This window comes from Pollachius pollachius (genome assembly GCF_949987615.1).
Source record: "Pollachius pollachius genome assembly, chromosome: 3".
Lineage (NCBI taxonomy): Eukaryota > Metazoa > Chordata > Actinopteri > Gadiformes > Gadidae > Pollachius > Pollachius pollachius.
In genome coordinates, this window is record NC_136936.1 from 46,913,152 (window position 1) to 46,930,384 (window position 17,233).

Here is a 17,233-nt window from a genome sequence, read left to right on the forward strand (position 1 = left end):
GGTCTCTTAGGGATCTGCCCATCTTCCAGCTTCTTCCTTGTGGGATACATTTTTTCCCACGGCCATATCCCCACTCAGCCATGGTTTGGTTGAACAACGTGGCTTTGTTATTATTATGACATGACCGCCAAGACACCCCGCCCCCCTCACTGGGGTTGAACTGTCTGGACGTTTGGGGGTTTACTTCTGGTTCCCTGAACCTACCAACCACCGACCACTGTACCTCCCATGTCGTGCGGCCCTTTATTCCTGCCCCATTGGCTTCCTTATGGTTTCAGCGCTGATGCACTCGCTACGACAGGTGCTCCTTTCTGAGGGGATATGCCTAAGGTATATTTAGGTTTTGAAACCTGAGAACCACAGCCTCTGATTGGCTGAGCGGGCCACATGATAACCCAGGTCGGAGTCGCAGCTGTGTGCTGTCGCCCAGCATTTCTCTGGAGGGAAGTTGGGGAGGCTTTTTGCGGATTTGGAGATCATTTAACTCTGAAGTAACTGGTAAGCAAAAAAACAAAAAACTAAAAGGTGGAGAAAGACACAAACTTCTATGTTTTCTTCAGTCTGCATGGCCTTTTGATCAATCTGGACTACCTTCTTCTCCATCTTTTGCTGACGTTTGGATGCTTAAAGGAAGATGAATGAAGGAATCGGTAGATTGGGAGTCTTTTTCTTCCGTCGTTGATGGAGTATGCAGACTGACCTAGAAAAACAAGCCTTCACCAAGTTCAGACCATGCCATCTATCCTACCAGTGGATGCTTCCTAACACCTCGTTTCATGCCTGCTTGACACTCCGTCCATATTTCTTAACCTCGGCACCAGCGTTGCCGCTTTGCCCATCTTCCTGAAGTCACTTCTACGACTTCCTCTGATTCCTTAATGACTAATTGTAATTGTTAAAACCAGCTTTACTGTGACAGGTAAAGTTGCGGAGTCGAAAGGAAAGTTAAAAAGAGTAGTTAGTATGTCATCCTATATTTAACCTGCAGCCTCAGAAGGCATTGCATTGCAGTTAGCTAAACAAAGCCAACCAATCAGGATGCGGCACTGGTTTACATGGCGAATAGCTGGAGCTCTGTGGGCAGCTGTCGCCCACCATCAGCCAGAAGGCATCGTTTTTTGAGTGGCATATAGTCACGGGGGAAACGGGAGGGGCCGTCTGACAAGCCTTCATAGCCAGAGGCCTGCTACTGAGGCGCTTCATGATACTTCTTCCTTATTGGCCCTTACTCTACCTCTGAAGTCTTGTTAGTTCAGAAGATAATCTAAGGATTGTTTTTGTTGTTATTTTGTCTAGGGTTGATACACTTGAATTTGGGATAACGGTTTGGGACCCTAGTGGATAGCAGTTGAGGCGTTTGTAACGTTGTAACGTTGCTGCAGGAGTCTTTTTCTGGTATGGCATTCAAATTTGTTTGAGTGCTTTGTGCTGATTAATTGTCTTTTTTAAATAAATTGACTGTTGCATGTGTACATTTAAAAATTGAACAAATGTAGCATGGTTTTAACAGTGGTTGCATTTAATGTATAGTTCAAGTCCGTACACTGTTAATACGCCTTTAAAAAAACTTTTTTTTAAGGTCAAGAATTGAGCGCTCGAGAATCAACAGTAATAATTGGGATTATAATTGCCTCTAAATAATTCTCAACATTTCTGGAATTTCATAAATAAAATATATCTTTATATTATCATCTGTGTTTTATATAGGTCCTCTATAACCGTCCAAAAATGGCGGCCGTTGAGGAAGTTGAGGAATATGAGGAGTATGAGGAGTACGAGGAAGAGATTATTGAGGAGGTAAGTACTACATTGGCTCTATGGACTGAACTACGAAAATGCTTGTTTAAACACAGGATGGTCTAGTTTATTTCAAATATTCTGTTTCCATAGCAATGCTTCACTAGGATCAAATTGAATTTTGTTTATTTCAGAATAGAATAGAATAGAAAGCTTTATTGTCATTATACAACGTACAACGAAATGCAATGAGCAGCTCCTTAAAAGTGCATAGATAGTTATCGAATCTATAATATATAATAATATACAAAAGCAATATATAATAAAAAAAATAAAAAATAAAAAAAAATTGTTGAGAATCATACCAACATATGCTCTGAATATATTATTTCAAAGATGATTTGGATGGCTAAGGTTTTCCTGCTAGTCTGTGGATCTGCAAGTCCTATGAATAGTTGGTTACGATAGCCCACCAGTCAGCAGTTCAAGCCACCAGGCATCTATGCTCTCCCAGGCTTCTAGATCCTGTTTCAGAGGGACGGCTCCCTGTGTGTTTTATGCCTGGGGGTTCTCTAATAGGCAGAGCTGGATCTGTATTTTTAGAGCACACTTACCTTTACCTGAGCCCTCTTTATCGAGAAGAATGGAATGATATTGACCCTTCTGTTTAGGATATATCTGCCCCAGTAATCATACCTGCTCCATGAGCAAAAATGGTGGAATGTTTAGGATCTTATCCTTATCCTCTTATCCTCAAAAGTCACTTTTCATGTACATTTTAAAGTTACCATATTCTTTAAACTGCATGAATCATGATTGTCCTCTTAAGCGTTTTAGCTGCATATATACAAATCGTCCTACAGGGAATATGAGGTCTACTTTTAATATATACTTCTAATATAAACTTTGCCTGATGTGATTCATTGTGTTGATAAATATCTGTATCAGTGTCCAATGGAAGAGTGAAAGCAGAAGGCAAACAATTTAATCCCTTATTTCCTGGTGAAATAGGATTAATACTAGCCTTGTATACGCCAAACCTAATATTGATGATATTTTATAGGGGAGTAAGAATGACATGCGACTGAAACATAACTAACAAGTTAGTTCTTTTTTTTTCATTTCGCTCCCGTATAACATATCAATGGAAATGGATTCAACGTGCAAAGGTGTGAATCATTTCTGAAGGAGGACAAATAAATTCCAAAAATCGATACAATCTGATTTCACTATTACTTTCATCTAAGCTCTGGAGACTCTGTGTCTCAAAAGTAAGAAGGCTTCTTATTTGATTTGCAGAACGGGGAGAAACATTGCCGTACATGTTGCAGAGCAGAACTAGGAAAATATGTAAACAATGGCTATGGTGGCCGTCAAATGTAACTCAGACTATTACTATTAAGACTAGAGTCCAGCTTATGATAAATGTAACTGTCTTATCATCTTTTTTAAACAAATGAATGCCCACACACCGTTAAGGGAAGAAACTCCGCACACACAAACTGTGGTCGGCAGTTAGACAAATTTAGATTTGGATATCTATGGCAGACTGGCAGATGGGGCAAGTGAGGTAGAGTGTGTGGCTGAGCTGCCACTAGAGAGAGAGAGAGAGAGAGAGAGAGAGAGACAGAGAGGGGGGGAGAGGTGTTTTTTACAGCTGTGCTGTAAATCACACTCCCGTTGCCTCGGGTCTGTTAACGTCACATCGATAGAATGTGCTTAGGGGAGGGGGGATCCAAGGGATGCATGGAAAAACAACCTGCTCGGACAGCAGGGAGAAAAGAAGAACGAGGTCGAGAGAGAAAGGAAGAGAGAGAGAGAGAGAGAGAGAGAGAGAGAGAGAGGGTAAGAGGGGGTGAGCAAGAGATGGAGGGAGAGAGAAAAAGTAAGAGAGCAGAAGAGCGGGAGGGAGGGAGATAATAAGAGAGCGAATGATGGAGGGAGGCAGAAAAAAAGAGAGACATTGAGAGAGAAATCGGTGGGGATGGTGGTTTTGTATGCTAATTCGAGTCTCTTAGAAAATCCATAAATATTCGGTGTTAACACGGTTCTTTCGATGCTTGTTGGTTGGTAAATAGGATAAATGTGGGCGGGGGGCTTAATGTAAGCGTATGGTTCTTTCCTGTCTGACAGACACAGATAAAGAAGCCTTTCTTACCAATATTGTGTAAAGGACTTGAGATGTTCTTTCCCTCCGCTCTGGTCATGGGTACATCTGCTCCGTGCACACACTACAATAGCCATGGCAGGGCTCATTTCTTTTTCCTCTTGGGGATCGCTACTGTAAGGCGCCATCTTCACATAGCTTAGCTCATTTGGCTGCTTCCAATCCTTTGCAGCCCTGCCTACTCATCTGTAATTCCCCCCTGTAGGTTAAAGTTAGACACAAATGCTATTCAGGGAATACCAGGTTGCATGCAGAGAGTACATGATTGTATTCTTATACTTCTTGATTTGGAAAGGAAAGATTACGTGAAGGTGTGTGTGAACACACACACACACATTGAGACAAACTGATCTATTAATTCACATGCAGTTATAGGCTATAAGCAAAGTTGGAGATTTCAGGGAGAGTAGGTCTTTAGCAGTTAAAAATAAGGTGTTCACAGAGAGTGGGGGGGGGGAGAGGAAGAAGGAATTCAAGCAGCCAGTCGAAAAAATACAACCAGGGCCATTACAGGCCTCCATATCCCTGTAGAATATAACACTTAATTAAACCACATTCTTAATTACAGCACATTCATCTAGAGTGGAAGGGTGAGAACCATTAATCTTGTGAATTGAGACAGGAGCTTTCAACAAATGACATCACAGAAGGAAATCATTGCTTATATTGCGTATTATACATACACATATTGTGTAGTATTTGCTTGATATTACTACAAAGTCTCACAGCACCACATGACGTCAGAGAAATCAGGGATCAGGGTAGCAGTAAGGTAAACCAGAGCTGGGGAAAAATCAACCTCAATCCAATCCCATGTGCCATTGACCTGTGGCGAGTTTGAAACCCCAGAGTGTCTCCTCTATTTGCAATGTGTTGAGCAGATGTCCACGACGACTGTCACTCGTCAAAGTCATCAAACCACTGAGACTCAGGTAAAAACTAAAGCAAAAGACAAATGAAATAGCACAGAGGAAACGTCTACCGCTCCTGCTTAGTTTAGCCAACAGAACCTGTCTCTCCTTGTCAGCATGTGCCTGTTATTGATCAAATCCCTGCCTATTTCAATGGCAACTGCTGAATTTAAACTCTCATATCGTTATCATTTTTAAAGATTGGGAGCCGGTGATTTGGGTCCAGAAAAATTGCTGCTCAAGATATATTTAGCAAACTGCTTGTTAGATCTCACATTTTTTCTAACCAATATAACCTAACCTAAGTTACTAAACTGAATGGAAATAAGTGACAGTGGTGGTAATAATGGGGTTTTGGTTCGTTATGGATACCTGATATATGACTACCTTGTAAGTATCTAACTATGTGTAGTCAATAGGGATGAGGGGCGTAATAAATATATGTAGTGAAACGCTCAATACTATACAGGACAGCCATGTTTACTACATGGTTACGTTGTAGTTATCAAAGGTTGCCTTACTTTCGTTTCGTATTTAAGTGCACTTCCCCTCTAATCTTTGCATGGTTTAGATGATGCATTGGGAATGCAAATTAAAATAATGTTCTCAGATATCTAGGGGTAAGGTAAGTCCAAAAAATCTAAAAAGGAGATTTTATAGTTGTGTTTAAGTAACCAACCTAATGGGAAAACCGTCCTATATTAGACAAAGCTGCCCTTCTCTTTTCATGAGAAGCAAATAGGTTGGTTGGTCACTAGCAGCAGGATACGTACCTTTCTTCTAACATTCCCTCTCACCTCCTCCAGGCTGGCATGCCTATGAGGAAAGTCAGGAAAAGGGTCGCGGTGGACACTTCTAAGTTCATGACCCCCTACCTGGCTCACAGCATGAAGATGTTGGAACAATACAGCCACGTAAGGAACCCATTTACAACACACACAAAATCATTGCCGTGAAACACTTATTCATTTCATTTAATATACCGAACTGTGGTTAAGGATAATGGGTTTAACTTTGCTCTTGATCGTTTTCAGAGGTATAAATAAATAATTTAGATGCTTTCATACAAAGCGCCTTGCAAATAGCACAATTATCAATAGTAGTCGTAAAGAGGAGTTTCCCCTTCAAGAAAAAACATTGGTAAATGTTGGCCTTATATCTGCCCTTGCTGATGCTGATGAAGATCTTGACAATGTCCAGCCTTCCTGAGTCCAGGATGTCATGGTGTTTTGTGGTAAATGTTTCCAGAATAAGTACCGGAAGGCGTACGACCTGTCCAGGGGAACGCCCCCTGTCCACATCGCTGACACCCCGGAGATGGTGCGCATCAGGAAGGCTCAGGAGCAGCTCAGTGAGGTACCACATCGTCGAGGACCCCCGGTGGCTGCCCTCAGCCCAAATCACATCCCACACGAGTCCTGACAGAAACACCCTGAGAGCGACATCTAAAAAACCCAAACTAGACCTCAACACCCCCCGCCCCCTTTCTCCATCCCTACTCTAACATTTGTTTAAGTTGCCGAGTTGCACTCTCCACAAATCAGCTAAGGGAATGAATCTGGAGTGGGAAGTCTCACTGCATTGTCACGCCGTAGGTCAAGTACCGTATGGAGGGCAACAAGGCCCGGACGGGCAGCCTGTACGACGGCGAGGCCAAGGAGGTCGCCCATGTCAAGCACATGTCCGAGCTGCTCAGCAAGGTAAGGGCGCCTGGACTTTAAGTGAAGAATACACTTAAACCGCCCATAGCGGTTCATTCCCCTAAAACCACAGTTGCTACCAACAACGATTGATGAGTTAGTTTGATCTAAAATATCATTCACTTATATTTTTATTGACTTAATGAGCTGCAAGGAAATATTGTTCTGTGGCGCTTTGAGCATATCGTTTGTTTGTGTGTTCATGCAAACATCTGGTCCGTAGTTCTGTTTGACCGTTGGATGTGCTGTCAATTGATTTGGAACTGGTACAAGGCAGAGGTGTCATCGAAATGAATGCCACACCCATGGAACGTAATTGACTGATTGGAATAAAGTATTTAACAACGCTACTTCATAAGCGTGTATAGCTAATACCGTTGATTTATTTTTCTATACTTTGTTGTAGCTGTAACGATGCCCCGCGTTCCCTCCTCTTCAGGTTCTGTACAGGCAGAAGTGGGACGAGACGAAGGACAGGTACCTGCTGCCCCCTGATGCCCCTGAGCTGGTGCTGGCCGTGAAGAACGCTGCCAACTACAGCAAGGTAGAGGAACCGTGACGCGCGCCGTGTCACACATAGGGGCCCTACACATCGCCGCATACCAGGGAGAATTTATTCCTTCGTTTTATTTCCACTCATTTCTCTTGAACTCGGAAATTACTTCACAGATTACAGTCAAAGATGTGGGTTTTTCAGTGCTTTTGATTGCGTCAAAGCAATTATTGTGTACAGATTTAAATGTTATGTTGAAATGGTGATATCTTAGTAGAAATACCCTCACACTAGCTCAACAATACTATATTTCTATAAAATCGTATTACTAGGTAACAGATATCACCACTGAGGTTTTTTCACTACCGATTGTTATTGGTCAAGAACCAGTGCTAATTTGTTAGTGATTCGTCCCCTAACGGTGCATAGATATGTTACCATATCTTTACATTTACCTTGCAGAACATGAATGAATAACCAATGGTGTGTTACATAAGCCACCATTCGTCACCAAACCGTCTAATGCAAACACAAAGAGCCCTCCCCTCTGATGAATAATGATTAGCAAGCAACACCGCTGTCACCAACTACCAACGCACGGCAGTGGCATGACACGACGTTGACATGCCGTTGACACAATGCGATACGATGCTGAGTGTGGTGTCTCTGTGTGCAGAAACTGTATACTGAGGACTGGGACCTGGAGAAGGCCTCGTTCCTCCCTTACAGCGACAGCCCCGAGCTTCGCAGGGTGGCCAAGGCTCAGGAGGCCCTGAGTGATGTAAGTATTGGCCAATGGTAGCCCCCCATGTCCCCGACTATGTCTTAACCCAACCCTGTTCTAATCTAGCACCGGCCTCGGTCAGTATCTACAGGGATCAGTCTATTTCTAGACTCAAAGCCGTTCAAATCTGGCACTGTTGGTATGCACAAGGATGTATCACAAAATATAAAAAATAAATATATGTAAGCCTATATATAAATATATATTTTTTGTTTTGTTTAATATTTAATATTTACTCTACTGTTATTTATAACAACAACATTGCAACCAAAATAAGCTGAAATGTTTTTTTGGTGGGACTTTTGTCACAGAAACCACCTCCAGGTTCTACGGTACTTTTTTTTTAAACCATTTAAGCGTTTCCTCTCACACTGTTTCGGCTGACATCGATGTTGTTCGGCAACCGTCACTCATTTGTGGTCACAGTGCTCTTTTTTCTGCTTTGTGTTTTCTGTGCTGACTCATCTACACATGTGACCATTTCCAACTCACCAGTCTATTTCCAGCAGTCAGTAACAACGGTCACTTTTATGGCAAATTAATGTAACATCTGATGTGGGTCCAATGTCATGAGGGAGGGGGCGGGCAGAGTTATTAAACCGATAAGTTATTAATACAGGGCCTCACCATCTCTGTGCTTCGCTGGCTACCCAAGGTCAACCCTTGATCGGGGCTAAAAAAGCTAGGTTTTGACCCCCCCCTTCTGTTCTGCTTCTTACAGATTCAGTACAAGAAGGGCTATGATCAGCGCAAGCTGAAGTTCACCTCCCTGGCGGATCCCCCAGATATGGAGCTGGCCAAGAGAGTTTTTACCCAGCGCAGCGACGTGAGCCTTAATGAACCCCAACACCTTCAACACAGCCTTGACATCACAAGGAGGGATGGAAAGATAGGGCAAATACGGATAGTGATGATTTGCGTGTGATACTGTGCCTTGCCGGAAACAGTTTGGATTTTACTTCTCTGGATTTGCAGCCAAAGTACCTTTTACATGGAAACAAACACACACACACATACTCACACTCACACACATGCATCCTCACACGGGCACACACACACACACACACACACACACACACAAGGGAAGTACAATGAGAGTCAGATTGTCGGAGCCGCCAGCTTCTGGGAGACGGATGGCTCTGAATGACCACCTGCTGTCAGATTATCAGTATTGGGGACAGGGAAAGAAAGAGCGGCCGGCCAAGTACAACAATAGCAACCAGTCATGGGAATGCTATTCCCAGCCATCCATCCCTCCATGATGTCACCTTATTGTGCTTTAAGTTCTCCTTGTGTAACGTCCATGTCGTGCCGTTTGTCTCCCTATTATCTACAGCTTAAGTACAAGGAGGACTACAACAAGAACGTGAAGGGCCAATGGTGTGAGACGCCCTACTTCGATGTGGCCACGGCCAGGGTGGCCATGGAGAACCTTAGCAGTGTAAAATATCAACTCTTATAATTGCTAATCATTATTATTTGCAAAAATATTTTTTTGCATTTCTATTTTTTTGTGCATTATTATTTGGTTTTGTCTCCAACTCTTCCGTACTCCTTGTTTTTCCCACGTGCAGAGAAGATACACGCAAGACTGGGAGGCGGCGAAAGACCAAATCAACTTCATGCAGACGGAAACGCCCGTCTACGACACGAACAAGAAGGCCGGCACCAGCGCCAGCTCGGTGAGCAAGCCCTCCGATGACTGCCCGCTTACGCACGCCACTCTTACTTTAACACCAGCATCATCCGTGTGTCTTAACACACACCTCGCTAAGGAGGAACCCACGGAGGGGATCTGACCCACCGCAACCCGTGGTGTGAGTCAGCCGCTACGCGCTAGCTCTGACGCAGGGACTTAATGCGTAGTCCTTAGTGGTGGTGGTACCCACAGCGTTTCGACGGAGACATCGTATTCCACCTTATAACATCTGATTATTACAGTAGGCGTGATAAAGAACCGGAATGGGTATTGTAGTAGTTGTGGATAGCAGAGAGAGCAGATCCTGGATAGTGTATTCAAGAATACAGGCATGGCATGTGCTGTAGAGCCTTGGGCCTGAGGTAGAGCCACCCACACACCTACACACAATCAAGACATGAGTCACTCTGGCAAGAGAAAATAATCCGTTGGCCTTCCATAAAGTCTGTCAATACGCGAGTCATAGACATTTCACATCACTGACACACCTTCTCTCTCCCACACACACACACACGCACACACATGCACACAAACACACGGCTGCACACATACACACACCCACACACACACACACACACACCCATCCCCCAAAACCATACCCACAGCTTCATAATTACTATAAACTGGTTTGTTTCATTTTGGGTTTTCGTTTCCATCCACAGGTGAAATACAGGAAGGACTACGAGAAGACGAAAGACAAGTCTGACTACAACACGCTCCCTGCCACAGAAAATCCCCTCCTCAGACAGCTGAGATATGCCGGCACAATCCTCAGTGACGTAGGTGTAGATGGAGGGGGCCGGCAGTGCACAAAACACCTCAACTTTAACCAAACGAACGCACATCTTATATTTGTACATACAAATGTCATGTTCACAGTGTTGAGTATCTACGGGAGTGTGTTCTTCGTACAGTTTAAACACTATTAAGTCATTTTAAAACAATGGGCAATGCTCCGGTTGCATTTTGTTCAGTTCATTTCCGGGTTCGCAAAGCGTGAACCTTACATTTCCTTTGGGGGAAAATAGAGTCCTTTCATTGTACATATCAGATTAGACATGTTCATTTCAACGTCGTTGACACTGTTTTTCAATGACTGTTTACCTCAGCTTAAAAAACATATAAACACAAACGTCAGGTATTCTTTGAAACTACAACCTTTTGTAACATGAATCTCTTAAGATCCATTCAAGTCTTGATTGGATGAAATGTGAGTGAAGCTTGTATGTTACGTTGTATACCAGAATTACATTTTATTATATCGTTGCTTGACTATAAATAGTGAATACCCTGGCCACTGAGTGGCATACTGGTGATCTTATCTGTCAGTATGTTTAATCTGGTAAACGTGAGGTAACATACTTCAATAAGCTTGCAAATCAGTTTCTTATTATTGTTTCATTTTATCGTATAGTTGTTTAATAGTTATGAAAAACATGTATGCCACACTAGCCAGATTCTGAAATAATTCGATAGATTTATGATTAATTCAATGGATTTATGCATTCTTTGTATTCATATCTTTCAACATTTTCTACATATAATATTTTTTCTTTTTGCAGAAAGTTTACAAGAAGAATTATGAGAAATCCAGAGGTTTTAGCATCAACTACTGCGACACACCAAAGTTCAAGATGGATTCTGTTCTCAAAAAATTCACTGATGTGAGTGTTTTACGTATTATTTTATTTTCTACACTTTTTCACTGATCTTCTCTTTTATGTCTTGTCATATATTTTGTTGATATATATATATCATTGTTTCCTTTGCTCCTCAGACACACTATCAAGACAAGTATAAGAATGAGGTGCAAGGCCACTATATCGGCAGCTATGAAGACATCTACATGCTCCATTGCCAGAAAGTTGAGGAATTCAAGAGCGAGGCAAGTCAACTCGCTTCTCCCCTTGCTGTATTTACTATTATTCTACTGTGCTAAGAGCCAATCCCTTACTTGACCTTTGCTTCTGGCTTTTTTTACCTCACAGCAAAATTACAAAGCTGAGTATGAAGACATCAAGACGAGATGCTTCTTCCCTCAAACCATCACGCCCGAATACGAAGTCGACAAGAAGCTTGCGCAGTGTAAAGATGTGAGCCATTTCCCCTGTCCCTGTGATTGGCATCCCCAAGTCACAGAGTAAATAACATAGAAAACATTTAAAAAAAAATGAAGACTAAGAATAATATGTTCGATGGTTTGTTTTGCAGAAAGTGTACCGTCAACATCCGGACAAGGTGAAATTCACGCAGGTCACGGATTCGCCAGTTCAAGTTCAGGCCGCCCTCAACGCCATACAGCTAAGTGATGTATGTACACCCTTTTACATTTCCGACATTCTTAAATTAATTCACACACATCTTCCGGATTGGGCAGACGGGAAAGCTCTTCCTATGGACATATGTCCCCCCGAGCTGAGTTCATATCAGATGTGCATTGGAGACGCCATGGCCACGGGCCCATCCAACCACCAAGGCCAGCTGTCTTTCTGTGGACACCATGGAAACTGGAGAGCCAACTCTCTGTAATATAAATAGCAGCATGAACTCAGTCGGCCAAGAATAAACCCAGCCATCAGAGAGGGGTTGGCTACGCAGAGGAACCCACAGTTCTCAGTAACACATATATATGCGATGAAGTGCCCAGTCCAAACTCTGCTGCCATCTAGTGGTCATCCAGTGTATTACAAGTACTCTTTTAATAATAATGCTTTTGACTTTTATTGATAAATCATTTATTTTCTAAATACCACCCTTTTGCTCTTTTGCAGATCAATTACAAGGCCAAGTATGAGCAGACAAAGACCAAGAATTCCCTGCCCGCGGATTATCCCTTCTTTATTCAGTCCAGAGTTAACGCCTTCAACTTGAGTGAAGTGAGTAAAGTAGTTATTCGTGTCCCTTATAGTTGGACCAACACTTAATTTCCTTTATACTCATGTTTAGGATTTAGAAAAAAATCCTTCCATGTCATAATTTTTTTCGATTGTCTCTTTGCAGAACTGCTACAAGTACAATTGGGAAAAAGAAAAGGCCAAGCGGTTTGAGGTGAAGGGTGATGCAATTTCGATCCTTGCAGCCCGTGCTCACACAAACATCGCCAGTGACGTGAGTACACAATGACACTCATATTCACTGGCTTCACTGGAGTGCTGTCTGGGGTGTTTAATAACCCCTGGACATGGTTTCGCACCCCAGGTGAAATACAAGAAGGAATACGAGAAGAACAGAGGCCGCATGGTGGGTGCCCTCAGCATCCACGACGACCCCAAGATCCTACACTCCGTCCACGTGGCCAAGATCGTGAGCAATGTAAGATCTCCTGATGCTTTTTTGCGTCTCATAAACAAACAAACCAACGCGCTGTATTCGCTGTTGACCAAGGGCGTAGGAACCGGGGGGGAAGGAGGGGACGTGTCCCCTCCAATATTGGAGACAGGCGCATTTGTCCCACCTAAAAATTATACCAGGGGGAGAAAATATTTTATTTTGAAAGCGCAACACAGCGTCTTGTCACCGCTTCTTATTCTAAAAAACTGGATGATCGAGCGTGCAATTAAAGAATTGATTTGATATTCATCAGTTCATTACTGCCATTCAAAATGTGTTTTCCTTTACATTTACAAATGTATCTTTTCAGTAGAATAAAATATATTTGTGAATTTTTTCAGTGTAGTTAACTTATGACATATTTCTGTATTTCAAACCATTAACGGATCCGTCAGGTTTCCGATGTGTGTCTCCCCCGATGTTAAAATCATCCCTATGCCCCTGCTGTTGACACTTTGAAGGTCACATAAACACGGCGGACGGCACGCTTACCTCACTTACCCCTTCTTCTTCCCCTGCACCCCCGCGCCGCACCCATGTCCCTGCAGCGCGAGTACACCAAGGACTATGAGAAGGTCAAAACCAAGTACCACACCTCGTTGGACATGATGTCCGTCACACTGGCCAAGAAGTCCCAGGCCATCGCCAGCATGACTGGCTACAAGAACGTCAGCAGCCGCTACCTCATGCCCCACGATGCTATACTGCTGGACTTGGCCAAGAAGGCCAACAGCATCCAGAGCGACGTAAGAACCAGCAGTTGTAGTCGTTTTGTGTCGGTCTTTATATATTTTGAAGGTGTTACCATCTGGTCATTTATTTCACGGGGAAACGTTAAGTTATTACCGACCATAAATAATCAATGCATTTACGGTTTATGCTACGACCAACAGCATGACCACCACCATTGTTATTAATAAAATGTATTTTTTTCTCATGACAGAATGAGTACAAGTCTGAGTACAACCAATACACCAAGGGTAGTCCCTGGATTTCTTTCGGCTCAATGGATGTGGAGCTGGCAAAGAAAGCTGGAGAGATTCTCAGTGAGGTCGGTGTTCCATAGCTTCACTCAAGGCACCAAACTTAACCCTCAAATCAATCAATGCACCCAATTAAAATGCGTCTAATTTTAATTGCCTTTTATTTTGATTTTGACTTGTTTTCTTTCTTACAGAAAAAGTACAGGAAGCACCCAGACACGGTCCCCTTCACTGCTATCGACGACCACCCCGTCATGCTGCAGGCCAGAGTCAACCAGCTTCAGAGGAGCGACGTAAGACCCACAGTCCCACCAGTTTCTCTAAGGATGGTCGCTCAGACTTTTTGGTGGTTGCTTAGTCTGTCTGTGTGCGTCCTCTATAGCTGTTCTACAAGAAAGGACTGGAGGAGATCCATCAGAAGTATTCTCTACCAATTGACATGCCTGAATTGCAATTGGCCAGAGCCAATTCCTACAACATCAGCAAGGTAGGCGTTCAGGCCATTTATCAATGAGGTTCATGTGAGTGATTTTTAATGATTAAATGAATAAATAATCAAATACATTTAATTGACCATGTCGCTCAATTGCAGAACTACTACAAGGCGGACTGGGAGGAGACCATTGCCAAGGGCTATGACTTGAAGCTTGATGCTATCTCCATCAAAGCCGCAAAGGCCGCAAGACATGCAGCTAGTGATGTAAGTGTTCTAGAAAATAAACCTGCAAATTCTTGAAGGTTTGATAAGATAGGAAACACCTTATTGATCCCAGGAGGTCCAATGTCGGTTGTTTGTCTCGTTTCTCACTAGACCAAGACATGTTCTGTCACTAATTTCAAATGTTTCACATGCTGTATCTCTTCGAGGATATCTGCTACAGTACACCACTGAATCAGACATTGACAAAACCAGTAACATGAGAGATGCACTTTTCAATTTTACATTCAGGTCCAATACAAGAAGGCCTATGAGAAGGCTAGGGGCCACCACGTGGGCTTCCGTAACATCAAGGACGACCCCCTGCTGGTGCACTACATGCAAGTGGCCAAGATGCAGAGCGAGAAGAACTACAAGAAGGACTACCACAAGGCTAAGCTGAAGTACCACTCCCCAGTAGACATGATGAGCCTGGTGCATGCCAAGCAGGCCTCCAAAGCTCAAACCTATGCTGGGTACAGAAAGATCCAGCACCACTACAGTCTAATGCCTGATGCCATGAACCTGGTTCTGGCCCGCAAAATGAACACCGACGCCAGTGACGTGAGTCGAAAATACAGAAAAAACAATGATTATCAAAATAATCACTAAGATATTCTTAAACATATACCATGGAGTGTGTGTGATGTTTCCTTGATGAGATAGGATGTTATTTCATACTAATAAAATAAATAAATGAATACACATCAACCAAACAATCCAATACATAGAGGGTAGGCCTTGGGGTCAGGGACAATAAAGCTCTGGTCATTAAGGAATCAATGTTTGTCTCTACCTGTACTTTAGATATGTCATTCTCACAGTTATACATATTGTCTGTCCTTATAAGTAAAGTTACTTATTTCCCTGCCTAACCCCACAATGTTTTCTTTATTTTGTTTGCAGTGTGAATACAAGTCAGATTGGAACAACTGCGTCAGAGGCACTGGCTGGGTCCCCATCGGCTCAATTGGGGTAGAGACGGCTAAGATTGGCGGCCAGATCCAGAGTGAACACAAGTACCGCACCCATCCCTCTACCTTCAAGTTCAGCAAGCTGATGAACTCAATGGACTTGGAACTGGCCACCGCCAACAACAAGATAATGAACAAGGTGCAGGGGCTTATGAATATAGAGTATTGGTTTTCAGAGCATCAACCCACCCCATATTGTTCATGAAAATCATGTGTTTGTTTGTTTCTACAGCAAGCATATACTTCGGCTTGGGAGAAGGACAAGCGTACCATCCACGTGATGCCAGATTCACCTGAGATTGTGCTGGCCAAGGCCAACGCCATCACCATGAGCGACGTAAGGGAATACTACTATAAACTACACCAAAATGCCTGCCATGGATTCTGTATCAGCAAATATATAATACACATATGAATCTTTATTTAGTTCCTCTGTATCCTGTGACTAGAAAAACAAGTTCCGTAAACGGTTCTCTCTCTTTGATCTGTCTTCCAGAAACTGTATAAGGCTGGCGTTTCGGAAATGGCGAATAAGGGATATCACCTCAAAGGAGATGCTATTCCTATTGTGGCTGCCAAGTTGGGCACCAAAATTGCTAGCAACGTAAGTGAATTGCAGTGTATCAGTGTATCAAACCAGTAATGGTTATTTATCTACTTAACCCCCACTTTTTACATCATATATTATCGTTTGCAGATGATGACATGCTATTTCTTAATGCTTATTTCTCTAGTACAAGTACAAGCTGGACTATGAGAAGGCTAGGGGCCACCACGTTGGCTTCCGTAACATCAAGGACGACCCCCTGCTGGTGCACTACATGCAAGTGGCCAAGATGCAGAGCGAGAAGAACTACAAGAAGGACTACGAAAAGGCTAAGCTGAAGTACCACTCCCCAGTAGACATGATGAGCCTGGTGCATGCCAAGGAGGCATCCAAGGCTCAAACCTATGCTGGGTACAGGAAGATCCCCCACACCTACTTCCTGCTCCCCGATAACATGCAGCTGCAGCTGTGTCGTAAAATGCAGGACATCCAGAGCGACGTAGGTCTAAGCTGCCATATGTTTGAGTTCCTATGTTACAATTTGATTTGCAAAATTGCTGTGGTCAATAAAAATTAAAAAAGTAATTAACGCTGAAATATGAATCTATAAAAAAATGACTTGATTATATAAAACAATGACTATCTACTTTTGTTATTATGAAGGACATCACAAAGGCTATGCTTTATTCAAATTGCATCTGCTCTCTTTCTACCTCTGACTCTAACTCTATCTTTCTACGCCTTCAGAATGAATACAAGTCAGAGTACAACAACCTTTACAAAGGAACAGGCTGGGTTCCTATTGGCTCCATTGACGTAGAGTTGGCCAAGACTGCCAATTCAGCACTGGCGGAACATGGTTACCGCCAGCACCCCAGCTCTTTCAAGTTCACCAGCAAGACTGACTCTATGGATATGGTTCTGGCCCTGGCCAATTCAAAGATAATTGATCAGGTCTCAGCATCTTTCTCTGTATTTTTCCAGAGTTTTTATATTGTTAAGTGAATGGCTGTTGAAATAATGTTATGGAAGTCCATCATCATGTTCTGATTTTTACTGAACTTTCTCTTTATTAAGGCTGCGTACAAAGCCTCTGGGGAGAAGTTCATGCACACTTACCATCTGCCAGCGGATGCCCCTGAGTTCATCCAGGCCAAATTCAATGCCCAGACTATGAGCAAGGTACATCAATGGTAGAATCCTAACAACGA

At 42.9% G+C, this 17,233-nt stretch overlaps 1 protein-coding gene across 1 annotated transcript in view; it reads left to right on the forward strand.

Annotated features, from left to right (window-relative positions):
- Window positions 1-1,728: 1,728 nt before the first annotated feature.
- The window catches only part of neb (nebulin), a gene marked incomplete at its 5' end in the record, with an annotated part of 61,993 nt that continues 46,488 nt past the window's right edge, over window positions 1,729-17,233 (forward strand). The window contains 30 exons of the mRNA XM_079733093.1: window positions 1,729-1,797; window positions 4,786-4,836; window positions 5,622-5,729; window positions 6,064-6,171; window positions 6,411-6,515; window positions 6,955-7,059; window positions 7,685-7,789; window positions 8,514-8,618; window positions 9,129-9,233; window positions 9,367-9,474; window positions 10,154-10,270; window positions 11,054-11,155; window positions 11,269-11,376; window positions 11,480-11,584; window positions 11,703-11,801; window positions 12,263-12,367; window positions 12,492-12,599; window positions 12,690-12,803; window positions 13,370-13,567; window positions 13,765-13,872; window positions 13,999-14,097; window positions 14,187-14,291; window positions 14,397-14,504; window positions 14,754-15,065; window positions 15,408-15,614; window positions 15,708-15,812; window positions 15,972-16,079; window positions 16,210-16,521; window positions 16,770-16,976; window positions 17,100-17,204. Coding sequence (XP_079589219.1) covers window positions 1,729-1,797; window positions 4,786-4,836; window positions 5,622-5,729; window positions 6,064-6,171; window positions 6,411-6,515; window positions 6,955-7,059; window positions 7,685-7,789; window positions 8,514-8,618; window positions 9,129-9,233; window positions 9,367-9,474; window positions 10,154-10,270; window positions 11,054-11,155; window positions 11,269-11,376; window positions 11,480-11,584; window positions 11,703-11,801; window positions 12,263-12,367; window positions 12,492-12,599; window positions 12,690-12,803; window positions 13,370-13,567; window positions 13,765-13,872; window positions 13,999-14,097; window positions 14,187-14,291; window positions 14,397-14,504; window positions 14,754-15,065; window positions 15,408-15,614; window positions 15,708-15,812; window positions 15,972-16,079; window positions 16,210-16,521; window positions 16,770-16,976; window positions 17,100-17,204 — 3,801 coding nt within the window. The remainder of the gene's footprint in view (window positions 1,798-4,785; window positions 4,837-5,621; window positions 5,730-6,063; window positions 6,172-6,410; window positions 6,516-6,954; window positions 7,060-7,684; window positions 7,790-8,513; window positions 8,619-9,128; window positions 9,234-9,366; window positions 9,475-10,153; window positions 10,271-11,053; window positions 11,156-11,268; window positions 11,377-11,479; window positions 11,585-11,702; window positions 11,802-12,262; window positions 12,368-12,491; window positions 12,600-12,689; window positions 12,804-13,369; window positions 13,568-13,764; window positions 13,873-13,998; window positions 14,098-14,186; window positions 14,292-14,396; window positions 14,505-14,753; window positions 15,066-15,407; window positions 15,615-15,707; window positions 15,813-15,971; window positions 16,080-16,209; window positions 16,522-16,769; window positions 16,977-17,099; window positions 17,205-17,233) is intronic.